At 40.7% G+C, this 27,282-nt stretch overlaps 1 protein-coding gene across 28 annotated transcripts in view; it reads right to left on the bottom strand.

The window, feature by feature from the left end:
* Positions 1 to 2,941: 2,941 nt before the first annotated feature.
* Positions 2,942 to 27,282, bottom strand: part of GPAM (glycerol-3-phosphate acyltransferase, mitochondrial) — a 47,569-nt gene continuing 23,228 nt past the window's right edge. For 12 of the 28 annotated variants that reach the window (XM_084846224.1, XM_084846231.1, XM_084846233.1 and 9 more), the window contains 10 exons: positions 24,720 to 24,805; positions 22,915 to 23,030; positions 21,504 to 21,574; positions 19,719 to 19,983; positions 19,193 to 19,335; positions 13,549 to 13,626; positions 10,934 to 11,074; positions 9,374 to 9,563; positions 9,197 to 9,255; positions 2,942 to 7,000 (listed from right to left, as the gene is read on the bottom strand). In XM_084846224.1, the coding sequence (XP_084702350.1) occupies positions 6,884 to 7,000; positions 9,197 to 9,255; positions 9,374 to 9,563; positions 10,934 to 11,074; positions 13,549 to 13,626; positions 19,193 to 19,335; positions 19,719 to 19,983; positions 21,504 to 21,574; positions 22,915 to 23,030; positions 24,720 to 24,805 (1,266 nt within the window). In that variant the 3' untranslated portion in view covers positions 2,942 to 6,883. Of the gene's footprint in view, positions 7,001 to 7,187; positions 7,606 to 9,196; positions 9,256 to 9,373; positions 9,564 to 10,933; positions 11,075 to 13,548; positions 13,627 to 19,192; positions 19,336 to 19,718; positions 19,984 to 21,503; positions 21,575 to 22,914; positions 23,031 to 24,719; positions 24,806 to 27,282 lie in introns of those variants that run through there. The other 16 variants (XM_084846242.1, XM_084846239.1, XM_084846227.1 and 13 more) reach the window with 4 other exon arrangements.

Below are 27,282 nucleotides of genomic sequence, written 5' to 3'. Positions count from 1 at the left end.
GCACTACCCAACACAGATATGAGATGAGGAAATACCTCTGTCCCAGTTTCATCACACTTTAATAGACGGTGTTACAAAGAGGCCACTGAGTAAATGCTTACTATCTCTCTTTCTACACTTGCTCTAATAGCATATTAAATTATTATCGTTCTTGGTATTTAACCACTACAGGTTGTTGTTAATTTGACAGAGAGATCGGTAACATGCTTCCCCAAATAAAAGTTCCATCATAATGATGATGGTGCCCAAGAACAATACCTCCTCCATTGAGAAACTGAGCTCAAGACAGTTTAATAAAATCTTATGAGCAAAATTGAACTGAAAGATTAAAAACTGCTTAATTTGGCATCTTGAATTTAAGCAGCTTTGGAAGGTACAAGACATTTACAAAGAAAAGGAACCTAGCAGTACAGCAACTACCAATAAAAAAAGGTTTTACACAAACTTTGGCAGTGATAGTGTTTTCATTCCTTCTTAAGCCCCTATTCCCTAATTAATTTGATGCGTATCTGTTGGTTGTCGATATAACCAAAGGTTTCCAAAGCAAAATCAGTTGATACACATGCGTTTTCCCATTCAGAACAGAGAGAGGAGAAATCATGGTTTGCTGTCTTCACAGTCATCTGAGGGCGACAGATTTTTCCCAAGGCAGCCCTCAAGGAGTTTCTCACTTCTTATATCTGAACATAATACATACAAATGTAATACAAGTGCCATCCACAAATAGCGTAGAGAAAAGACACAAGTTTTTTTTTTACAGACCTCCTTGCCAAACTACTTCCATGTCTTGCTTGTGTCTCCAAACTCAGATGCATTAAAGGCTATTCAAAAGCAAGTATGTAATGTCAAGCTCTTGGAACTATGGAGTTTTGAGCCACTCTGTTAGCCCTGAGGAGCCTGCAACTATAAATAAGGATTGCTTTTTAAAATTGTTGTTGCTTTTGCCCAGATCCTTCAAAGTTAGATTCACATGGCTGAGTCTCAGTCTCTCTCTTTCTCTCTCCCCAATATGATTTTCTTTCAAGTACCCACTGGTGGAATCTACATAGCATTTAATCTCGAGAATGATCCTAGAAGATACTTGGTCAGACAACCACAGCACGAATGACAAGCCCAAATAGCAAGTTTGCTAGTTAGAGTGGTGAGCAGAGAGCAAACTGGATCATCATGCAAGACCTAGTTCCATGTGGATTTCATACTGCAGTAGAAAAGTAGCTGGGTTTATCCAGCATAAGTTCTCTTCTGGTGCTATGCTTGCTTGACACTCTTCTGTCTGCTTCTCCATGTTCAGGAAACAAGCCCTTCTGGAACACAAATTACGAATGAACTAAAATGTGCTAGGGTAAGTTATCCTGGCTCTGATTCTGCCACAGTATAGGTTGCTGTCCGTAAGGCTAGCCCAGAAAGTAGCACTTTTTCCAGATACAAAGGAGGACAGCATGAGTAACTTTGGATTATTTAGTCTAGGTAGTGGTGTGTCTTCATAAGATACACTGGGAAACAACAGAGACCAGATTGGAGCTTTTCCACAAATGAAGCTAGTTGGGGAAATACAACAGTATGGTAATCTAATACTTAACCATAAATGCTGTCCCAGACATGAGATAGGGAGAGGAAAATGAGTAGTAAGATGGTTGCCAGACACAGAGACCTGGTTCACATGACAACCCATTGTGGGTTAATTAAACCCTGGGGCTGTCGTGTCATGCCGGGTGCTTCGCTTGCCGTGGCTTGTCATGCCATTGAACCCAGGCAGCAGGGGTTGTTTGAGGGTTAGATAACCCTCAAATAACCCATGCTGGTTCCCACATGCACCCAGTACAACAGCCCCTGTGGGTAAAGTAACCCATGGTGGGCTGTTGTGACATGAACAGGCTATGTAGTGATCTGCTTGGATTCAGAACAGGCAGTGGAAACTGGAAGTTGGGAGGGGGAGGCTGACTTATACCTTCTCTTCCTTATGCTCTGTCCAAAACATAGGGGGAGGGGAGCAAGAATTCTTAGTGTCATGGTAAAATCCCAAAATAAGATAACAGAGGCCCCTGGAGGGCAGAGGCTCCTGGAGAGCAGAAAAAGGGCCAGGAGATAGGTTCAGTCAGGCTGAATTTGTTCCAACAAGATTTTGTCCAAAACCACTTGGAGTTTAAGGGTTCACAGGTGCAGGAAAGAGCACCAAGCCAGCTCTTAAAACATAGGCAGAATGTGTGCCAGAAAAACTAACAAAAATGCACACAGGAAACTCAAGAGGAACTGTGGAGGACTCAAGGGAGGTTCATGTAGGACTTGGGGGACTCGCTCAGTTCTGAAGCAGTTGTGACCTTTGGTTACAAAAACACACAAACAGTATGCACAGAAGACCCTGGTTTTGTTCCTCCTTAACAAAAGTTCTAGCCAAGGGGTGGGGAACCCGTAGCCCAGGGAGCCCCCACCCCACCCCGTGGAAGCCTGCAGCCCCAACTTCTTGGCCCCACCCCCTCCTCAGATATTAAGCTTTAGGGGGAAAGTCTGCCATTGGCTTTTTTTTTCAAGCCTAACTGCAGTATGGAAGCAATTTTCAGGAGTCAGTCACAGCTGGGATGGAAGGATTAACCCTCTCCAAACATGGTAACACCCCCCCCCCAACACACACACACACTTCCTGCATAGCAATTACATTTGAAAAAAGCCTCTCATTGGCTACAGTGGCTTTTTCACACTTAATTGCCACATGGGGGGTTGTGGAACTGTCCACCGTTATAGAAATAAGGGAATAGTGTGTTCAGGCGAGTATAGATGAATTTATACTTCTTGGTACAGAGCAGTAGATTGTGGGCCACAAGCCAGGGACCTGGCTCCGTTTTTCTACTAGATGAAATTCAACTGGAGTGAGAGTATGCAAGGCTGGGCTTCACAGAAAATTTCAGGAAGTGAATTTCAGAGATTTGGGGTTTGGTTTTTTTTTGTAATCTGGGTTTTTGTAATCTCTAAAGACTTGGTCACATCACAAAACAATTTCAAATTGTTTATTAAAATAAAATTACTATGTAGCTCTGTGCTTCTTACAAGAGATACAGAAGGAGATGTTAAAATGGGAAAAGTAGTGTGTTAAACGTTTTCACAAGTAAAAATATAGAGCAGCTACAGTACTTTGCAATAATCCCCCAGCCCTTCATTGTTGAAAATGTCATGCTAATATATGTATCTATACATTTTAACTGGACAGGCAAGGCAATAGGTTAAAAGAATTAGGTGTGACAGTTAAGAATGTAACGTACTAGAATAAAGTTGTTAAAGTGAAAGGATAGCTACGTATCCTTAAGAAATAATTCATATGGGTTTGAAAGGTAACATTATCCATTCTCTAAAAGTGAACAAAAATACTACACATTAGTCAACAAATAACGTTCAGAGATGTAACTGGAACACTGTCCTTTATATTAACTTGTAGATGTAGATCTGTACTCTCATAAGTAGAAGTTGCTTAAATGAGGGCACGGGATGGGATCCGTCCTTGATACTCGTAAGCCTCTGAACTCGGAAGCTTGCGCGTATCCAATGTGGTGCGGAGGTGTGGCAGAGGTGATCTTCCCCTCCACGCTCCTCCCGCTCCACATTTTGGCTAGATGGGTTTTTTCACCCATTTAGCTGGGGCACGTTGGAGCAGGAGGGAAGGAGGCTGGGGAGGCCTTGGCATACGCCCTCTCCACCCACCAGCATGCCCCCTTTTACCCCCCCTCCGAGGTTGCCTTGGCAACCTTGGAGAGGCAGCTGGTGCAGTTCTCTCCACACTGGCTGAGGGGGAAGGGAGTTCAGATTCCTTCGACAGAGCGAGGTCTCCCGCCTCGGATCCAGGAATCTGAAATATCCTATGGCTCCCCAGTCTCTGTCTAGGAGCCATAGGACTGCTCCCTAAGTTTTAAAAAATGTATATACATACTTTTAATGTTCTGGACTAGCCTTCCCCAACCTGGTGCCCTCTAGATGTTTTCAACTACAACTCCTATCATCCCTGGCCATTAGTCATGCTGGCTGGGGCGGTAGGAGCTGTAGTGCAAAATGTCTGGAAGCCAATGGGTCAGGGAAGGCTGCTCTAGATGCAGGATTAGGATGAGCCATCACTTTTAAAAATGAGAAACTAAAACTTGCCTTACAATCAGCAAAATTAGGGCTTAAAAATAAACCCCAGCAAGGCAGCATTCTATTTAGTAGCTTTGTAGTAAAGAGCTTTGTGCTTTACTTTGTGGAAAAGCAAAACCAGCCCACATGCAACTATGTGCATATCCACATCCATGCCACAGAAGAATACCTCCCTCTGTTCCAGCACAACATTCACAGCTTGACATTTCTGCACATGCAAAGTCTCTCCGCTTATGAAGTCTACACTTAAAAGCATCCCCGCACATCCAGCAGCTATAATATAGTGCACATACTATCATCAACTCAGATGCACACTGCGACACCCCAAGAACATTTTAATAATGTAATAACTTACTCTTATTAATAACAATTAGGAATTACTTTCTAGTGTCCAAATTAATTCTTAGCTTTTCATTTCTTTAAATTAGACAGAACTTTTTAATTAAAATTAGCCAAACATTATCTGCATTATATTGCTTGGTTCTATTTTTTAATATGCAGTCTTCATTCTAGCATACACTGAACATTTACTGAAGTGTGGTAAACGAAAGGGAAGTTATTTATTTACAAGAACCTACTTATCTGACCTTAAATGAAAGCCATCAGCAATATTTAAAAATTGCTATTCAGAGAATACATTCAGTTTTAACAAATAGTGCACATTAGCAACGATGAGATGAAATTGCTCTAAGTAGCTAGTAGTTTTATTTGAACAAATGGAGTTCATTTCAGCTGCTACCCTGTTGGAAATGGTAAAAGAACAAACTAATTAATTCAGGTTTAACGCCTGCTGCTGTCGCTGATATAATGCAACTTTGGTTCAGAAATTCATCTTAAAATGTTTTAAAGCACCAGTTAAGTGATTGGAAACACGCACAGCAGTTCCACTCATAGGGAGTTGCATGGGAATACTGACAAAACATTGCAATCCGTTAAATTGTTTTAATCCATAAAACGTATCTGTTGAAAATATTACTTCAACAAATGTGGAGTAAACACACATACTAAAACTGCGCACAGAAGCTCTGTGCTGAAGTAAACGTGCAATGCTGCTATCACCTGGGCATACTTTAAAAAAAAAATACCGAAAGCTAAAATGGATATTCATGATCAAACTATTTCCCAGACTCCAACTGGAAAGGAGGAAGATTGTGTTGAGAGTATTGTTAACACTGCAGCAGAGGAAATATTTCTTTAATTGATAAGGCAAAAGTTCTCTCTCTTAAGAACTGATACCATGCTTATTGCTTTAGCCAACATAAAATGTGTGAATCAGAAGATCTCATATTGTAATCCTCTCTGGGAGTTACCATCACTTTCTATGCAACTACCCAAGAATAAGTGGTTTGCAATCTTAATCCTAAATGTTATCATTCATTAGCATAAAGTATCACCCTCCATCAAAAATTAATCAAGTTTAGAATTGACTAATTGCCTCATGAAATACTTCAGTATTATTTGTGAAATTTATAGAACTTAAGCTGTAATCATTTTAGGGCACAATCCTAATGAGACAGACAGCAGCCTCTGAAGTTGAAAGCCACTGAGTATCCAATGCTGGGCAGCCATAGCATGGAGGTGATCCTCACCTCTGTGCTCTGGCCGCCCTACATTTTTGGCTAGACAGCTGATTTTGGCTGTCTAGCTGTGGCTTCGGGCAGCGGGAGGGAAGGAGGCCACGCAGTGCATAGGAAGCTCTATAATGTGGCTTCCGCGGTCTCCTCCCCACCCCGCCCCCGAGACTGCCCCCTTTCCCCCATCTCCACGCTCCATTTCCGAGTGCGAAGGCATAGCCGGTACAGAGAACTGCACCAGCTATGAGTGGGCAGGGGAAGGGAGTGCAGTTTCTGAGAACGAGGTTGGAATCCTGGTTCTGAGCTCGGTTCCAAGAAACTGAAAAATCCTATGGCCCTCTAGGCCATGTCTAGTGGCATTAGGATTTCTCTGTGAACAAAATGATAGCAAATAGCAAACGGATTCCAACGTTCCTGTTCAAAGGCAAATAAAGACAAGTGTCTTAGCAATTTTAGTGCAAAATGCAAATGGTCCAGATGTTTAATACATTAATGTATTAGTTCTCCATTCCTATTGGGGAGAAAGTCCAGTAGATCTTAATATTCTCATTCTGCCACTGTAAGCGTATTCTGTGTGGGTCACTGGTTGCTATTCAGCTGATCTTTAATGACATACTGGCTTTTTACTCTACTACTTTTATTTCGTATTTGCCATCGTAATCAGTAGAACAAAAGATTAAATGCCCTTTCCACCCACTGCACTAAATTCTCCTAAAAACCATTTCTTTGCAATTGTTAACAGAATGAGTTGGTCTGTTGACAAGGCTTTTGCAGTTTGCATATTACTCTGAATAATATTATGTTATTCAGAACTGCAATATTAAAATGAACGGTCGCTGGTAAATATGTTTGTGCATTTGTCACAGTCATTAGTCTGAAGTAAATGTAACACATTCCAGTGTAAAAATGTAACACTCGATACATGTAAAAACTAGGTGTTTTGTTTGTTCAGCAAACATGACTTATCACTTGCGCCCAAAATGTTGTAAGTGTTTGACTGGGTTACCAAATCTTATAGTTCCAGACATGCATATGTAAGAAGGCACTTGTCTTCCAGTGGCTTGAGTCAGATAAGGCCTTACCAAAAATGGCACTATACACATTATGGAAGCAGCAAAAAGCCCTGAAGCTTTGTGTCACATTCTTTCTCCAAGTCTACCAACTTCTTGCTGGCAGAAGTTAACAGATGTGTCCTACAGTATAACAAAACTCAGGATGAATTCCAGTAGTTTTTCCCGATTAGAGTGAGGTAGAAAAGTGCTGCTTAGTTCCAAAATAGTCTCTCTCTTCTGCTTTGTCTCCTTAAACACCTAAAAGGAAAAGGTTAAAGTATGTTTCAGTAACATCTTCCAGCACCACCACTTCTTTGCAAAGTTAATGGCAGAGCTGTACAATTCAAGTATTCTCACAGCCATGCTACGTTGGGCTGCTTTTTCAATCTGCAGAAGTCATCCACTGGCACAGTTAACACAGTATGCAATCTAGTAGCCAACAGATGAGAGCCACAGCAACTTTTATGATCTGTAAGGTTCTAAAATATACATCATATTTCATAAACATTTTGCAACACATGCAAGCACATTAGCCCTACAAGTGAAAAAGCACCCCTAACATAATGCATGAACGAACTCTTAATCTATCAAAGTCAAGCACTGAAGCTACATATTGATGCACGGTACAGATAGGAAAAGCCAAAAGAACAGATTCGTGACTGAAAGAGCTTGTTTTATACAAGTGGTAATGTGTACTGCAAACCTTACAGAAATTATTAAATATCACTTGAGAACAAGGAAGGTTTTCCACGGTCTTGCATCTGATTCTAGTAATCTTTGAACGCACTTTCAGAACAAAGCCCTTCTTCACATCTTTAAAACTAGCACCACAGGGTCTTACATTAGTGCTTCATCAGATGTTCCTCGAATGGAAGAAATCAACAATATTTTAAATGAGATTCCATAAGAAAAAGAAGGGAGTACCTGCTGCATAGCCACAAACTATGCCTAGAGAAGAGAGATGGTGCCTGTAATTGTGGCTTTTACAAGGAAGGATGCTGTACCAGAACTTTTAGTTTGACTGTCCTATAAATCAGGGACTCCAGAAGAATAGATCAGCACTCATTGCCTCAGCAAGAAACCAACTATTTCCAATGACAACAGTTGTGCGCTTTCTGGATGCCAAAGTGGCAAAGAGAGTCAGTGAGGCTTTTAGGAATGATTCACACACTTGCCAATGGCACACTCTTACAGATGAATGGCAGGCTGGTGCATGCCCCTCAACTGTCCACATTACCACACTTGATCTGCGACATCTGTGTGCACAAATCTATGAATATATGACAGATTTCTACAACCCTCCCCACTCTTTTTGTGTGTTGGGTAGAGGACAGCAGGAACTGGATGCACGCATATATGCTGCAAGTCACATACAATGGCCTAAAATGAGCTGCTATATTCTTCAACCAAGGATATCCTTCTAAAGGTTGGAGGGAAGTTGCTTGCTGTAAGCAATTTTGTTATTAATGGTGGGGTGTGTAGCCACTATGATAATTTGTCTTCCTGGTGCAAAAATGGTGGATATTACCAAGCATCTACACAGAACATGTGGGAGAGGAGCCAAGATCATGATATATGTGGGCACTAATGATGGTGGGAAATGTAGACCAGTGGTTCTGGAAGCCAGGCTTAAGTTTTTTCAGTAGCCCCACAGCAGCATTTGTCTACATAGGTAAAGTGGCAGGGTCTCAAAGAATAACTAAATGGTAAAGGGAGGAGTAATTCAGATTTTTAAGACGGACAATGGGGACAAATGAACCTGTCCTGTAGAGACAGGCAGCTTGAACACATATAGGACTTGCCTGCAGATATTTAAAAGCTCATTTAAAATTGAAGACTTCAGAACATCTTTCAGATTTTATCCTCCCCTGTTGCATAAAGCACAGGCCATTTGCTCAAAACATGTGGGCTTAATATATTGAATATGTTCAGTGATGCTCAGGTAATTTTGGCATCATGTACCTTACTTATGCCATAGCTCCCTGTGATGCAATACAATCTGGATAAGCTGAGCCAATCTTCTGACCCTGCCTTAGCACAGCCATTTGGCCTAAATAGAGGTTAGATTATAATTTTACATTCCGTTGGGCCAGTTCACACATCACGATATGCCACCATGAGTTAATTCACCTGCGGGCTCCAAGCATTGTTCTAGGGTTATCCAAGGGTTGTTTAACCTTCAACTAACCCAGGTTTGCACCCAGACATGACAAGCTGCAGTGTGCCCCCACTGTGGCTTGTGTATTCAAAATGGCAGCCAGCACAAACCTCACAGCCCTGCGGTTGAGATGGCTTACACAGTGGCTTACCATCACGTGTGAACTGGGTCATTCTCAATTTAAGGATCAAAACTACACTTACTAGCAAGTAAGTCTCACTGAACTTAGCAGAACTGATCTGAATACACATGTTCAGATGTGCTGTAAGAGACTATGAAGCAAAGAAAATACTTACCCCCATGTCCTTAAAGACTTTCACTGCATTTTTTGCAAGGCAATAGGTGGCACTCTCAGCTGTAAATGTGGAGAAGTTGAAAAGAGAAATATCTCTCAGGCTGAATATTGTAAACTACTAAGAACAATATATTAAACACAGGGAGGTTTTTCCATAGAAAGAAGCTGTTTGACATACCATACACCGCAACATTCTTTTCTGTTCTCATTATTAAGTATTTGTGTAATTTCTGAAGATATTCAGATTCTCTGACAGAACCGCTGAAATTATGGATGAAGATGGCAGCAGAGCTGTATGCCTCCAGTAAGGGTCCTAGTAGCTTCTGCAGGAAGGTGATATACTGCTGGTGTTCCTGTGACTGGCTCACCTACATAAGGAAAGAAGAGAAAGCAAAAGCAACTGTTACTCAGTCACTAGCAACAATGGAAGGTAAAGTATGATGCAGCAAAGCCATACATAGGCTGGATCTTTTTACTTACCCAAAGGTCTATATACATGTATTATATATAGTATATATTATATACTGATAGTCATCTCAACTCTCCAAGTGCCTAAATGGCACCAATTATGCACAAGAGGGAGATATCAGCAGGCTTGAGGGGCAGCCAAAAGTCTGTAGGCAAGGGAACATTTTTAGGGGCAAACTGTCAGGGCAAAACCCTGTTCGCCCAAACAGCCTAATGAGGACTGGGTCATGAAATGCTGACTGCGGAGGGGGAATGGAATGAAGCGTCTGGAATACTGACCAGAAACACTCTACATGGCAACCTTTTGTTTCAGCTCCCACTTGTTGTATGTGCTAATGGTGAGGAAAGGTATCAGCATGCTTGGGGGACAATTTTCACCTGCTGCCCATTTTGGGCAAGGGAAGAGTAGACTGAACTAGTATGTTCCATTCCTCATTCAATGCCCTGAATCATGGGCTGATGAGCAGAGGGAAGGGGCACCTCCTTCCATGTCTTCATAAACAGCACTGCTGCCACTCCTCAATATACCATGTGAGGCTAGGCCTGGAAAAAGGACCATCACCACTTTGCAGCCTCTGGACACCAGCAAGAGGACTCAAACTTGCCTGGACGCTCCATTCACAGACAAGCACTGCCTCCCCTAATGGAAACTTAAAATTGGTTCCAATTTGTCCTTTTTCCACTACAATGGGGCTGTGCCTTTCCTTATTATTTGCTACTTTTATCATTCTGATGTGGTTCTGTTTTAATATTTGCTTCTGTTTGTTTGGACTGCTGTTTGTATTTATCTTACCAATTGCTACCCGACTATCTTCAAAGAAATCAAGGAAGCTATTAATAAAACTACCAGAGACAATGAGTGCTGTTGGGTTTTATTATTAATTAGCAACAGTAAGAGCACATCTGAAGGATTAAATGCCAAAAATCAATTACAAAATAACATCGCCTCCCCACCCGGGAAGCATCCATTTCCACAGGATTATAAATGACGGTAAACTGAGTGCACGTACAAATTTGAGACACCTGGATGACCTTACCACAAGTGCTCACTGAAGAACTGCTCAAGGTGGTTGTTGTTCAGTCATTAAGTCGTGTCCGACATAAGAGGAACTCTTTACTTCCCAACATGGAGTTCAAAACCAGTCTCAGCTAATCTGAAGTGTCCTTCCTTAAGGCTGAATTTTATGCTACCTCTCAGCCATTCTGTTCAGTAGAATTACGAATGTGAAACAGGTAAGAGGAGCAGCTGCTCCTACAGTCTATGCATTACCTTTAGGTAGCAATCTCGCTGTTCTTCACCAAAGTCACTGTCTTCATCCTCCTCATCGCTCCTCCAAGATAATGGCTCTGGGAGTTTCTTTTCCCAGTGCTGCTCTGCAAGGCTGGGACTCATATCCTCCTGTTCATCCTGCTTAATACAGAAATACAGAGGAGTAAGAATCAGGCAAACACCAGCACTATGGCATGAGACACTTTTCCATTTTGTAACCTCCCTGGAGCAATCACTGTATATAGAGATTTGAGATTTGAGTTATTACCTAGCTGCAGGCTTTAAAGCCCAAATGTTATCCAAACAGTCACTTCAGGGGCAAGGGGAGGATGGGCCATCTATTCCCTTACTAAGTGATCACTAGGGGCAGAGGAGAATTTCCCCTGTGAATTTTGTGGGGAGGGCACTCTAATTAATATTAACTGCACAACTGCAGAAGCAAGATTCTATTATGCTTTATAGAAGTATTTCTATTGTGCCCATCATTACAGATTAACAAAATGAGAACTACCAGTCTTTGTTTGACCTTCTAGTACAGCCTTCCCCAACCTTGGGTTCCTTCAGATATGTTGGACTACAATCCATGCATCCTCCAGCCAGATGCGGGGAGTTATAGTCCAACACATCTGGAGGGGACCAGGTTGAGGAAGGCTCTACTAGTATAACAGTCCTTTTTTATAAACCTGGGTATATTCATTAGGTTTCCACAATGGCACTCAGGATGCCCATTTTAAATATGGTGAATGAACTCCAAAAGAAGAATTTCTGAAAACTACTCACTAAACCTAAAATAGAGCTGAGGTTTAAACACAGTTCACTTAGGTAGCACCTGGGAATGACACTATCACTGGAAAGATCAACTTGCAGAAAGCCTTTGGTGGAGCACTTCACAGAAATTGAGCCAATTCAGCCTGGTTACTACAAAAAAAAACCCACCATTCTTCTAGTACAGCTCATTTGTTAGGCTCCAAAAATGCCCAAGGTATGATCAAGGTATGGTCCTCCACAAATGAAACGTTTTTGATACAGCGGAGGGATACCACTGCTGGAAAACAGAGGAGGCAGCCCATAGAGCCATGTTCTACAGCATTCTAGAGCAGGGGTGGTCAGAAGCTAGATTTCCAGTTGTTTAGGACTTCAACTCCCAGAAACCTTTGCCAGCATGATCAATAGTCAGGAATGCTGGGAGTTGAGGTTATCTTCTCCCTTTCTGCTTTTCATTGGTGTGTAGATCTCAACATCATGCAGAAATTTTAAAAGCTCGTATTTTTAGATAAAATGGTCAGAAACAAACATCTCCATAATATAATAATTTCAGTAGTCATTACAAAATAGCTTTTCCCCATTTTTCTCAGAACTTCCCATTTTTCTATCAGATCTGGGTGGAAAAGAAAAAAAAAAATAGATAGGACACTCCACCACTCACCACACAACATTTTCTTCCCCCCAAATAGATGAGATTTTTAAGCCCCCACCAACCACCCTCAGCTTTCACATCTGTAGGAATCTTTCATTCTGTTGGATAGGAGCGATATGTTAGAAAAGAAGAAAAAACTAAGACCCAATACCAAAGTGAACAGCACCTTCTGGAGGACCAAGCGTTAGCTTGCATGTTTTCATTGAAATAGCTGATGAAGACACACAGGACCGCATTAATGAGCAAATAAAAGTGTTTCATATAAATGCAATACTTCACCACAAATGGAAAAGAAACAATGAGTCAGAGAGGTGTCTGAAATCAGCCCCTGAAGTCAGAGAAGTGCTTTAGTAGATTTCTAATCAAACCCAAATGTAACACATATTATTTAACCATTTTCTCAGGAAAAAAATCCACTAACAGTGCAATCCTATACATGTCTACTGAGAAGCAAGCTTTCTCCTTCATATATAGGTAGAGTATTGACCATAGCTCTGCAAATTAGTTCATTGCTGGGCATATTTGCCAAGGACAGGAACAAAATATAAAAATACTAGGATTAGTGATAGGAAAACATCCTTCAGATCTATTAAAAAATGAACACTATTTCTAGTTATTATTTTTTTTAGAGAACTCACAGGAAAAAATAGCTCCTTTTCCTTAAGTTCTAAATTGATTCATAATGTTGGTTGCACAATATTTTATTGACTTAAACTGAGGTTGTACAGATTTTTTTTATCCCCTGAGGCTTGGAAATGTTACTGGGCTTATCCACCAGACCCTGAGGCCTTAAAAATCCACCTTTGGGGATCTATATTTAGCTCAGAATTATGAATTAACTTGAGTATCCAGGACCTGGTCTAAAAACAGATTTAAGTGAAAAAGTACTGTGCATGCATGTGCAAAAACCTATTTTGTATTCAGAAGTAAAATTCTCAAGTGTTGTTAAGGCTCATCTTCCAGTTGATGAGAGCATTACATGTTGCAAAACATTACATTTCCAAACCAGGAAGCACAAAATTCAGTGATATCACAAATTAAGATCTGTTTGTCCAGCATAGTCGTTAAGATGGCAAAACTAGTTGCATATGATTACTTGGCTATCTCTTTCTGTTGTCTCAGCACTATTTTAGGTGCTACCAATCCCTTAGAAACAAAAAAGCACCAAGTGAACTATCTAAATACGTCAGTATCTTACCTCTGCTACCAAAAGAATTCCATATTGTATGAACTGTTCAATTGCTTCATGGCATGCTTGACATAACAGCTGGCAGGGCTGAACAGAAGAACAAACAGAAGAACAAATCAGATCACCTATGACAACTCTTCCAACATATCTTCTTTTCCTAAGAACATCCACTTTGTTAACTGCAATCTTCTGAATAGTCGCTTGCTAGCTGGTGGAGAGCAGAAATTGTCCCCTGGCAACAAGGAAAAAGAAGGCTTTTAAAAGTAAAAGAGTTCATTCTCTCTTGCAGGCTTTCCACGTACCCCAAATGATCATTACATATGTGTGAGAAAGCTAGAAAAAAGTGTCACCTTTGTGAATGAATTTGCAAAGCTGCTTAACAATTTGCCCTTCCTTATATTTTCTCTGGTATTTTCACATTTCATAAAATCGAGGCCAATACAATTATTCTACTTCCATGGTATTTAACAGCAGAAAGCAAGGGAATAAACAACTGGGGAGTGGGAAGACAGGGATAAAATGTAGTTGGAAAATATCATGAACTACTTTTAGGAAAAGTGTACAAAAATCCCCATTTCCCAACTAACACATTGGGAATCAATAACATTTTGTGGTAATGATGGCTTTGAATTAGTTGAAAGTGTTTCCGTTCACACAAGTCAGGTTATTCATATTTTTGACAATCCCCACCCACTTCAGCCCACCCCTGCCACCAAAAAAAGCTGTTCTGGAAGGTTGGAGGACCCTTTGAAAGAGAACAAGATATGGTGCGGAGGTCTGCAGAAGGTAGCAGGGATGGTCAAAACCTGGGTGCCCAAACTTGCACAAGCAGAAGCACTTTCTGCTAAGGCAAAGCCTCAATTGTGGTGCTGTGCCCAAAACCGCAAACTGTCAGCATGAGCCACAGGATAAAATCTGTTTGAGCCACGCCATGCACTTGTAAAAATAAAAATGTCTATTCTCCCCTCTGACTACATCCTCTACTGGTTCTTGTTCTTGTTGTTGTCGTTCAGTCGTGTCTGACTCTTCGTGACCCCATGGATCATAGCACGCCAGGCCTTCCTGTCCTGCGCTCTCTCCCGGAGTGTGCTCAGGTTCATATTCATTGCATCGGTGATGCTATCTAGCCATCTCATCCTCTGTTGTCCCCTTCCCCTTTTGCCTTCAGTCTTTCCCAGCATCAGGGTCTTTTCCAGAGTTTTCTCTTCGCATTAGGTGGCCAAAATATTTCAGCTTCAGCTTCAGTATCTGTCCTTCCAATGAGCAGTCAGGGTTGATTTCCTTTAGGATTGACTGATTTGACCTCCTTGCAGTCCAGGGGACTCGTAAGAGTCTTCTCCAGCACCACAGTTCGAAAGCATCAATTCTTCGGGGCTCAGCCTTCCTTATAGTCCAGCTCTCACAGCCATACATTACTACTGGGAAAACCATAGCTTTGATTAGACGGACCTTTGTCGGCAAGGTGATGTCTCTGCTTCTTACTATGCTGTCTACGTTTGCCATAGCTTTCCTCCCAAGGAGAAAGAGTCTTTTAATTTCATGGCTACAGTCACCGTCTGCAGTGATCTTGGAGCCCAAGAAAGTAAAATCTGTCACTGCTTCCATTTCTTCCCCTTCTACATGCCAGGAAGTGATGGGGCCAGATGCCATGATCTTCGTTTTTAATGTTGAGTTTCAAACCAGCTTTTGCACTCTCCTCTTTCACCCTCAACAAGAGGCTCTTTAGATCCTCTTCGCTTTCTGCCATTAGGGTGGTATCGTCTGCATATCGGAGGTTGTTGATAATTCTCCCGGCAATCTTAATTCCGACCTGTGATTCATCCAACCCGGCATTTCTCATGATGTACTCTGCATATCAGTTAAATAAGCAGGGCGACAATATGCAGCCTTGTCGTACTCCTTTCCCAATTTTGAACCACTCGGTTGTTCCATGTCTGGTTCTTACTGTTGCTTCTTGACCCTCGTACAGGTTTCTCAGGAGACAGGTAAGGTGGTCTGGTACTCCCATCACTTTAAGAATTTGCCACAGTTTGTTGTGATCCACACAATCAAAGGCTTTAGCGTAGTCAATGAAGCAGAAATAGACATTTTTCTGGAATTCTCTTGCTTTCTCCATGATCCAGCGAACGTTGGCGATGTGATCTCTAGTTCCTCTGCCTCTTCGAAACCCCTCTTGTACTTCCGGTAGTTCTCGGTTCGCATACTGCTGAAGCCTAGCTTGTAGGATTTTGAGCATCACCTTGCTGGCATGTGAAATGAGCGCAATTGTGCAGTAGTTTGAACACTCTTTGGCGTTACCCTTCTTTGGAATTGGAATGTAAACTGACCTTTTCCAGTCTTGCGGCCATGGTTGAGTGTTCCAAATTTGTTGGCATATTGAATGCAGCACTTTAACAGCATCATCTTTTAGGATTTTAAATAGCTCAGCTGGAATACTGTCATCTCCGCTAGCTTTGTTGTTAGTAATGCTTCCTAAGGCCCACTTGACTTCACTCTCGAGGATGTCCAGCTCAAGTTCAGTGGCCACACTATCATGGCTATCAGGGACATTCAGATCTTTCCTGTATAGTTCTTCTGTGTATTCTTTCCACCTCGTCTTAATCTCATCTGCTTCTGTTAGGTCCCTGCCTTTTTTGTCCTTTATCATGCCCGTCTTTGCACAAAATGTTCCCTTGAGATCTCCAATTTTCTTGAAGAGATCTCTAGTCTTTCCCATTTTGTTGTTTTCCTTGATTTCTTTGCATTGTTCATTTAAGAAGGCCTTCTTGTCTCTCCTTGCTATTCTCTGGAACTCTGCATTCAGTTGGATATATCTTCCCCTTTCTCCCTTGCTTTTCGTTTCCCTTCTTTCTTCAGCTACTTGTAAAGCCTCATCAGACAGCCACTTGGCTTTCTTCCATTTCTTTTTCTTTGGGATGGATTTCATTGCTGCCTCCCGAACAATGTTACGGACCTCCGTCCATAGTTCCTCAGGCACTCTGTCTATCAGGTCTAATCCCTGAAATCTATTCCTCAACTCCACTGTATATTCATCAGGGATATGATTTAGGTCATACCTGAATGGTTTAGTGGTTTTCCCTACGTTCTTCAATTTAAGCTGAAATTTTGCAACAAGAAGCTCATGATCTGAACCACAGTCAGCTCCAGGTCTTGTTTTTACTGACTGTATAGAGCTTCTCCATCTTTGGCTGCAAAGGACATAATCACTCTGATTTCGATATTGACCATCTGGTGATGTCCATGTGTAGAGTCGCCTCTTGTGCTGTTGGAAAAAGAGTGTTTGCTATGATCAGTGTGTTCTCCTGGCAAAACTCTATTAGCTTTTGTCCTGCTTCATTTTGTGCACCAAGGCCATGCCTGCCTGTTATCCCGGTGATTTCTTGACTTCCTACTTTAGCATTCCAATCCCCTATGATGAAGAGGACATCTTTTTTTGGTGTTAGTTCTAGAAGGTGTTGTAGGTCTTCATAGAACCGATCAACCTCAGCTTCTTCGGCATCAGTGGTTGGGGCATAGACTTGAATTACTGTGATGTTGAATGCTTTGCCTTGGATTCGTACTGAGATCCTTCTATCGTTTTTAAGATTGTACCCCAGTACAGCTTTTCCCACCCTTTTGTTGACTATGAGTGCTACTCCATTTCTTCTAAGGGATTCTTAGAAGGTGTTGCCCACAGTAGTAGATATGATGGTCACCTGAATTAAATTCGCCCATGCCTGTCCATTTTAGTTCGCTGATTCCCAAGATGTCGATGTTCAATCTTGCCATCTCATGTTTGACCACCTCTAGCTTACCTTGATTCATTGATCTGACATTCCAGGTTCCTAAACAATATTGTTCTTTACAGCATCGGATTTTCTTTTCACCACCAGACACATCCACAGCTGAGTGTCCTTTCGGCTTTGGCCCAGCCGCTTCACTCTTTCTGGCGCTACTTGGAAATACTCTCTGCTCTTCCCCAGTAGTATATTAGACACCTTCCGACCTGAGGGGCTCATCTTCCGGCGTCATCTCTTTTAGCCTTGTGATACGTTCCATGGGGTTTTCTTGGCAAGAATACTGGAGTGGGTTGCCATTTCCTTCTCCAGTGGACCACATTTTGTCAGAACTCTCTGCCATGACCTGTCCATCTTGGGTGGCCCTGCACGGCATAGCTTATGGCTTCACTGAGTTACGCAAGCCCCTTCGCCACAACAAGGCAGTGATCCATGAAGGGGTACTGGTTCTAGACTGCTGTAACATGCTCAACGTGGGGCTGTCTCTAGAAACAGTTTGGAAGCTTCGGCTGGCTTGCAGGGGCTAGCCAATCAGACCACAGAACACACATTCTGTACCACTGCGTACAGTGTGTTTCTGGGCCGAAGTAAAATGCTTGGCCCAGAAACTTTGGCTTGGGACCAAGTTATTTGAAGGACCACCTGCACTTATATGAACCTACCCATGACCTGAGATCAAACATGGAGGCCCTGCTCACGTGCCCGCTGTTAAGAGCTGTTAGGCTGGCAGGCACAAGAGATAAGACATTTTCCATGGTGGCCCATCCTTGTGAACTGCTCTATCTGGGATATGCACTATCTGTGTCCAGTCTATTTTGATTGATGCTCATCTGTATGTTATATTATTTATGCTACTTTTTAATTAGTTGTATTTATATTTCATTGTTTGAAACTTTTACCTTATAAACTGCCTTGAAGAGGCTTTGCCTCCAAAGGTGGTATAAAAACATTTTAAATAATCCAGAGGCAAATGTATTAGGCCATGTTTCCCAATGGCATCTAGTATTGCACCAGCATTCTCTAGTGCAACATCAATTCAGAGACTGAAGTCTGCTCTTTCACAATGTCACCATACCCAGAATGGAAAGTCCCATCCATGATAGAGAAGAGACTTCAGAATAAGAGATATTGCAGACTCATTGCCACCTCTAGAAATGTCCATAAACTATTTGACTTACCATCCCACATGCTGCTTGTATGCAATATGAAGCTAAACACAAACTGTCCTTCTGATATCACAAAATCTAAACCTACACATATTGCACCTATTAAACTGAATTTGGAATGTATTATGGAAGTTACTTTATCTAAAATACTCTGAATCAAGCAGCTGAAGAAATTATGTACCCATCTATATATCAAACACTATACAAGGAACAACCAAAACAATTAAAAACTGTATCAGCATGTGCTTTCCGACTTGAACGCAGTCAATCCACTACTTCGAAGTACTCATTTCCAACAACAATTTTGCCCCCAGACCTGGCACAAATGCATCATCTACCACTAAGGGCATGACAGTTCCATATTGCCCTTCTTAATTTCTCCTGTCTTACCATTTCTCCTGTTTTACAATTTCAGCTTTAAATTTAATGAAACATTACATTTAAAATTAGTCCATTGTAACTTCTAATTCTAGTTTTGAAAATTTTGTATAATTCTACTTGCCTCCTATTTGTGTGTGTAATACATATGCCTTTGCTCACAGTTATCCTCATAATTCTCTTTCTTTTATAGTCCGCATTTCTTTAGGTTTTAAAGAGTTTTCGGATTTCAAATACACCTCACTTTGCTGTTTAATAAGCACTAGAACACAATATAAATTATACACGGTAGAAGCAATACAGCATTTTACTTGTCATACACACATCACCTACCAATGAAATAGTGCCTTCATTAGAAAGCAAATAAGATAGGCTGGCAGCTTTGCGCACCAGTTGTTCCTGATTAATCATATTAGCTGGGATTCCATTGATTCCATTTCTATACCTTTTATTCTGTATGGCATGGAGACTGCAAGCTGTAACAAAAAGAATACAAACACAGTTACCTTCAAACATGTTTTTTTAAACCAAAGTTTAGTTTGAAGAATGAGTACATGACATTAAGTCAAGAATCAAACCATCCTTGCAAAGTAACTGAAATACCTTTTAACTCACAACAGCAAAATTAAGCTGCAGTAGATTCGGGAATCAGAATGTGCAGGAGATTGAGGCAGAGGAAAATAGTGCTATTCACACCTAAAAAGTTATGTAGCGCTTGGAAGACACTACCATGCCTTTCAAACTAAGTTTAGACTAATCATTCTTGTGGCCACAATCTCAAGGGTAGATGGAATGTTGGAACTGCCCAATAAGGTTAGACTAAAACTCATCATTCCTTAAGTCCATCTTTAGAACATACCAATGATAGCCTCTTTGAAGAAGACATGCAGAATCCCATTGCTGTAAAAGTTGAGTTCAAAGACAGCAGGAACAGATGTGTTGGGTGTGATGAAGAACTCATTATTCCGGCTGGTGTTTGTGATAGTTATACAGTTTCCCAGCAAATGGATAGCATGCATGACAACATCTTCAGAATTCCCTGAAAATCCCAAGTCATAGTCCCGAGCCAGGACTTCCTCCTTCATGGAGAAAAAATCTTCCACCAGCTTGGAAAGATCAATTCCCTGAAGAAAACAGTCATGAGATTTGAAACAGTAAAACTTTTTATTAAAAAAAGTTTAAAACTCAGGAAAATCCTTTTATCTAAATCTTGGTTTTCAAAATCTGCATTATCTGAATTTCTAAGTGGTTCCAACGGTAGTAAGTGTACCTCTCTGTAAGTAGCAGGAGCACTTATAAGATCATCTGATAATCGAGTTTGAATGTTCCCAATACCATTCATAACATTTAAGCTGTGCTGTTCTAGTCTAATGTAGTAACAGTGTCCATAGAAAAATCGTATGTATATATAAAATATTCACACAGACCTAAACTCATAACTCATTTTAAATATACATACATACAAATTTCTTAGAGTCACCTAACCTACAATCACCATGGCTTAAGAAATCCTGACTAAGAGTGCTTAGACTAATTCCCAGAAACATTGCAGCATAAGGACCTAAAGGTAAGATACCAGATAGATTATGTTATGCTATTGAACATACTTTCTGAAATGTTTAAGAGCCACTGTCCTGAAACATGGGGTGTTCTACCACAACGCTTATTCATTTCATAACAGCCTTCACAGGAGCAGCATTTGCTTGCTGAACCTGAAATATTTGAGTCTTATCATGTGATTACCAATGGGCTGCTCAGAAATGCTGTCAAGCTGACCTTTTGTTTAATTGGAAAGGAGCAAATAGCTTTTTCTCAGCTATGAAATTGTTTTCTCACCTTGGGTTTACCTAAACACTCAGTTATTTGGCCCTGAACATGCACTGCATTCTCCCTCACAATTTCTCTAAGTGAAAGGTATGAAGAGCAGATTAAAGGGAGCATTGTAGCATGCAACACAGCAGAACAAGCAGCTTAGATTAACAACCTAGAAGCTTAATTCCATAGCAACTGCACTAATTACACAAGAGGCTTGGCTTTACATATAATAAAAACCCATCTCTTTAAAAATGTATTTGATCTCAAAACAAAGAGGATAGTGTATGCTACATCAATAGTTCATTCTATTTAACTAAAAAAAAGTAAGATCTAATTGGAGCCAAGGATACTCCTTTTTCCCCATAAAGGAAACGAGCATAATTGGACCAAGGGTGCTCTTTTTTCCCATAAAAACTTAAAATTAGTACCTGGCACTTAACCCCTCCACACACAAAAAAACATGTATTAGGTCAACTGTTTCTATACTGATATTGTGTTAACCCTTTTTTCATGGCTTTCATGCAGTATATACTTGCACATACCTTGTGGCATACATTAACTACTAGAACAGGCATTGTCTGCAGTAGAGGAACCTAAAGAAGTTCCTTAGGTTGGTCAAACCATTCTACAGAACAGGACCAACAACCTCACTAGCTAGTCAGTTTTCATGTAACTTCTGGGCACACGCTTCACCACCTCCAACCCAAGAAAACAACAGAATACAGTAAGGATCACACAAGCACAGGATAGACTGTAAGCATTACTGGCATTTTGCAAGCCCTTGTCAAAGAGGGTTTTTTTTGTGAATGCAGGTGCACAACAGCCTTACCTGCCTGTGACGATAGAGCAGCAAACAGGCAACAATGTGTGTTGACATCACAGCACATGACTTGTTAGCAGCTAAAAGCAAACAAAGTAAAATAAAGCTACGCTGGTGCTTTGTCATGCAACTGCAATGTTTAGAAGGTAACTGGAATAAAATGTTAGCTACTCTAGAGCTAAGAATTGTGATCTTTTGTTATATTACGCTGAAAGAGCCCCACAGTGCAGTGCACAGGATTAAAGCAGGATCAGACAGAAACATGCTGACTGACTTCAACTGTGTCTTAACATTTCTAAAGTTCCTATACATAACTGGCACTACTAATGCCTATATGTTTCCTGAACAAGTAAAACAAAACGTTTTCACTAGTAGATATCTCACTAGTGACATCTGCAGAATTTACTATTTCCAATACTAACATCCACTAAGTAAAACCAGGAATTTTATTTGGATGTCATCTGCCTTTCAGTTCTCAAGACCATAGCAAGTGCTTTTGCACTGGGTGCTAGCGTCTTCTGGGAGATTTTGTGAGCATACATATGGGATGGCAACAGAGGAGGGAAACAGGGCTACTTCACTGGCTTCCTGAAATACCAGCTGCCTCTGGCTCTCCCTCAACTGTCACCAATGGCAGCCATCCCAGTTGGTCATTATAAAATTGTGATTTTAAGAGCTGATGCCAGAGTTTTATTTTTTCCTCCTCCTTCCCTCTTTTTCTTTTATGTCTGCCTTTCATAGTGTAAGCCTTAGGACAGGTATTGGGATTGTCCTTTTTGGAAAAAAAATACCTGTAAGCTGCTCTGGGAGTCTTTTTGGCCGAAGAGCAGGGTAAAAATGCTTTAAATAATCAAACCTCAGAAGGAATCAAAATAATAGTTAGCTAAATGACCCTATAAGGTTTGCCCCAACAAAAATGGAAGTCACTATAGAATTAATGTGATGACGTTTTAATAGTATTTTAAACATGCACACTTATTTTTTATATTCAGTGTATCCCATTAAAAAGATTCCTGAAAATATAGTACACCAGCTACTATTTGTTTTTTTTCTGTGTGACCTCAACTCAAAAATAGTATTTTAAGTAGATAAGGAACTCTTGCTCTATTCATACATTGCCCATTCACAAATCATTCAGATGGAGAGCTCTAACAACTGGATATGGCTTGCTACCTATATTAAAGTACTGCAAACGCAAAACAGAAGACACTAAACTGCTATAGCAAAGGCAGGTCACCATTTGACTCAAGACTGTACAATACAGTAAAGCCACACCTCACAAAACAAAGCAAAGAAAAAATGTACATTTTTTATAAGTAAAAGGAGATGGGAATATGGAAAGAGACACGTCCTGTCTTATATAAAGCTCAATGCAGCTAAGAAGATGTTGAGTCATTTCTGTACTTTTGTCACTACTTACTGAACATTATGTGCTCTGCCAAATTAGCTATTAACTGTCTTCTGAATGGCTCACAGGATAAATCCCTGGAATCAGGAAGGGCAGCTTCTGTACCTTCTCCTACTGCATAATTAGGCCTGAAGAAAGTAAATATTAAAGATGACTTATGTAAGCCACTGCTTAAAATCCTATAGTAAATTACATCCTGCTGTAGCAACAGCAAAAAATATCTATAAGTAATGGCATCTCCCTTTATTGGAAGTAGTCAATAATTCCCAGCGTAGCTCGAATGCTGAAGGCTACCACTTGTAAGATGCCTTGGAAGGGAGACAGTATCGAAGCTGCTCTGAGCTCTTAGAAGAAAAAATAAATAAAAACACACCACAGGCCATCTCTGTAATTTACATTCCTATTTCAAAACATAAGCAGCGCTCCCCAAGCATACTGCACATACAGGGTTGGCAGAATCTCCCTACAACTGCTTGCATAACAAAGCCATTGCATATTAGCTAAGGGGTTTTCTGGGCTCCCACACCAACTTTTAGATTGTATCACAACACAGAAACATCATGTTTCAACTTGAAAAATAGAATTTGATTTTATGTCAGACATTCCCACATGGTCCAAGCGCTTCATATTCTAAAGTGTGAATGGCAGGTACACATCAAAATTACCCACATATACAGCACGTTGATTATACCCTTTGTCTTTCTGCAACTTTTCTATTGTATCAGCAATTCCTCACAAACCTTTATTCCTGTTAATATGCAACAAATACTCTATTTGGGTAAAATTTTAAAAAAGGTAAATTTAAGTCCAGCAATTTTGCTTATAATAAACAAGCATTTAACATGCAATGAATCACTGAAGATTAATGATTTATACTGTTACTCAGTAAAAGATTTCAGTGGCACTCAAGCTTAGTTAAATTCCACTACTTATAAAATACCAAATATCGAAGCTTTTACTGTATAATTGCCATTTTGGAAACATAGCTAGAAGTGTGAGCATTCATCAACTTTGGCCAAACATTTTTACATAATATTGGTACTTAGTTGTTTGTATATGGCCCTTTACCACAGCAATATATTAAATAGGAGCAAACTAAGAGAATTGTTCTCAAACTATAAAATGTTGTTATTAGGTATCCCAACAGAATGTTAAATTGGATAAATTCATGAAAAAGTAACTGAAAATCCTGCAACATTTAGATAGAGCATAGTAACAGTTCTGTAACAAATCTATATGTCTTAAGCTGTAATATTTGCTTAAATTCAACATGATGGAATTCAGTGGGATCTGCAAGAGAACTTTTCAAACAGTTATGATCAAATACGGATAGACTTAACAAAAGTTTTAAAACAGGGATGAGCAACTATGGAAGATCCAGGGACCATATTTCCCCCTGCCTCCCGACTCTCCATGGGCCACACACATGCATCCCCCACAATGGCTGCTGAAAACTGAGGGGGAAATAAAAATAAAATAAAAACAAAGCAGTGTCCAAAGCAGCTACAGAGAGCCCAAAGGGCCAAAATTAGCTTGTTTGCAAGCCAATGTTACCCTTTTGGGACTCCGTAGCAGCTACTGAGGTTCAAAAAGCTCAAAATACGCTTGGAAACAAACACATTTGACCCTTGTGGTGCTTCACAGCAGCTACAGATCCCATTTTGTTCAACAATCTGGGTTTTTTGAGATTTGGGGGCAGTCCCCTGAATTTCGGGGGTGGGGCCACACTGAGGACCTGCGGGGACCGCATGTGGCCCACCCATGACTTAAAGTATCACTTGTTCATTACTGCTAGAAACTCTCCCATACAGTCCTACCTTGAAGGTAATACAGCTGGTAAAAGAGTTCGCTCCAAAGAAAGAGGGACAGGGACAAGTTTCTGGTTTTGACCATCTAAATATTCCTGTAAACATACAAAATTATTCATATATTACTTGGAACAAAATGTAGCATTCAACAGTAATCTTTACTACTCAACAGAAGTGGCCTTGAGAGAACACCTTAGGTAATAACACCTTATTGAGAACCAGAAAATACAACTAGGAAAAAGAGAAGTTATTTAAAATCTTCAACTCTTGAATTGCATTCAGAATACTATAGTAACACATGCCAATGTTGAAATATTAATGTAGTAAGCTTCCAGATGGGGGGCTCCCAGCACTACCTAGACTGAGTTCACATGACTGCGGGGCTTCTCCCCCTGCCCCCGCATGTGCGCCAGTCATTTACATAATAACCTGCGCTGTAGCAGGGGTTGGCATGTCATCCAAACCTGGCACGTGGCATGGCGGGGCTGACTTTGTGCCCACCTTACAACCCCTACTGCACGTTGTGGGTGGTAGGGCGGGTACGAAGCCACCACCGCTGCGCCACGCATCGGGTTCGGATGATACGCCACCAGCGCTGCAGTGTGGGTAATTATGTAATTGACTGGCGCATGTGAGGAGGCAGGGGGAGAAGCCACAATGGCTTCTTTTACCCCCACAATCATGTGAACCCAGCCATAATCATTGGTCTTCTGCTGTACCCTACAAGCAGAACTGAAATCACCTTTTTACACTTCATAGAATATTGTGATTTTTTTGGTGTGAAGTCCAGCTAAGTTCCACCCATGCTAGTGCGCATGACACAGCTGCATGGATAGGGAAGGGGCAATTCAACTGAGCACACCACTGTTATAAAATTGTAATCTGTTTAAAGTCAATTATTAAATAAATTCTTTTAGTCAAATTAAATCTAAACATAATGTGATTACTTTCAGGAATTTAAAATAAAGATTTAAACGTGTTAGAAAGTGTTTGGAGGGAAGTCTGTAGATCAGGACAAAAACAAATAGACAGGGTAAGAACATAACAGCCAATCAGTCCAAAAGTCTCTCTAGCCCAGTATCTATTTCCCACAGTGGCCAGCCGGATTCCCATGGAAAGCCTACAAGCAGGACACGAGGGTAACAGCCCTCTTCTGGTGATGTTTCCCGGCAACTAGCTTTGAAAGGCATGCTGTTACTGGCTACCGGAAAGGCAGAATTTTTAAAAAATTGATTAGTGCAATAACACTCTTTTTATTTATTTAAATTTATTTAAAACATTTCTTGGTTGCCTTTCAAGGCAGAAGCTCTCCCAAGGCAGCTTACAGCAATAAAAGACATAAAAAGTTAATTAAATGGTCTTTAAATGATATTCATTCAGACATTTCAAAAGGAACCAAAAAAGCATTATAGTACTAAATGATTTAATGAAAACATTATAGGTATTAGGGAAGGCTTGCCAAATGGCAAAAGGTTCACCTGTCCAATGTATTTGTTTTATAGCCCCTGAAGAAGGCCCCAAATTAAAAGTGGGCTGAAGTACATTGGGCTTGGAATAAAATATTTATTTTTCAGCCTGCTGAGACAAGGTCCCTCCTTATTCTGTGTTTGTATTGGATGCTTTCCATGGCGGGGAGGGGTACATTTGTTGTTTCTACTAGTATACAGAACAGCTGTTACCAGCCTTGGGTCCCCAGATATTGGACTAATTACATTATTCCTGACAATTGCCCAGACAATGGCAGGCTGAGGAAGATGGGAATTGGAATCCATCATAATCTGGGAACCCAAGGTTGATATAGACCATGTAAGCAACCTTGCCCTTGCGGGTGCCCTCCAGAAATTTTGAACTACAACTCCCATCAGCCTTAGTCGGTATGGCCAATGGTCAGGGATTATGGAGGGCACCAGGGTAGGGAAAAGGCTGAAGCAGTGGTGTCAGAAACATAAAATGTAAAGTATTTGTGTTGGTTTTTAACTAAAACCCCCCAACAATTTGATAATACCTTTATTATGACCAATTTGCCCCCATCGTAGAGGCAAAGTGGAGGATCTGCCTCATTACCTGTTTATTGCCCTATCTTTCCCCAAATTATTCTAAATATTTAGATCCATTTTTTGAGAAAAAATCCATCTGGTCCGATTCAGACAGAATTCTTTTTTATATGCCATAATAACACAATCCTCCTGGCACTGGCCAACTTTGCCCTTGCAGCCCAAAAGTACAGAATAATTTTTTTGAAGTTGCAAAATGTTTAAAAATTTGTAACGTATGCTTTATCTGATTTTTTATTTACCTATGTTTTTGTATGCTTGTTGTAATGATTGGTTGAAACAATAAAAGCTTTATCATCATCATATCATTATTAGTTCCAATCAAAATGTCACTAAATAGTGTGCAAGCTTTTGAGTTCTCCAGAACTGTTCATCAGGCTGGAAGGTACAAACATTAGGCTAGAAGCTGTAGCCAGACCTAATTTTTGTACTTTTCCATTTTGTTTTTCCTCTTTCTCCCACACGTTTTGTACCATCCAGCCTAATGAAGAGCCGTGGAGAACTCAAAAGCTTGCACG

The sequence above is a fragment of the Heloderma suspectum genome, chromosome 3 (assembly GCF_057233095.1).
Source record: "Heloderma suspectum isolate Gila_16-S chromosome 3, 16-S_ref, whole genome shotgun sequence".
Taxonomy (NCBI): Eukaryota; Metazoa; Chordata; class Lepidosauria; order Squamata; family Helodermatidae; genus Heloderma; species Heloderma suspectum.
The sequence above is the reverse complement of the archived record's forward strand: the minus strand, read 5'-3'. Positions and strand labels throughout refer to the sequence as shown.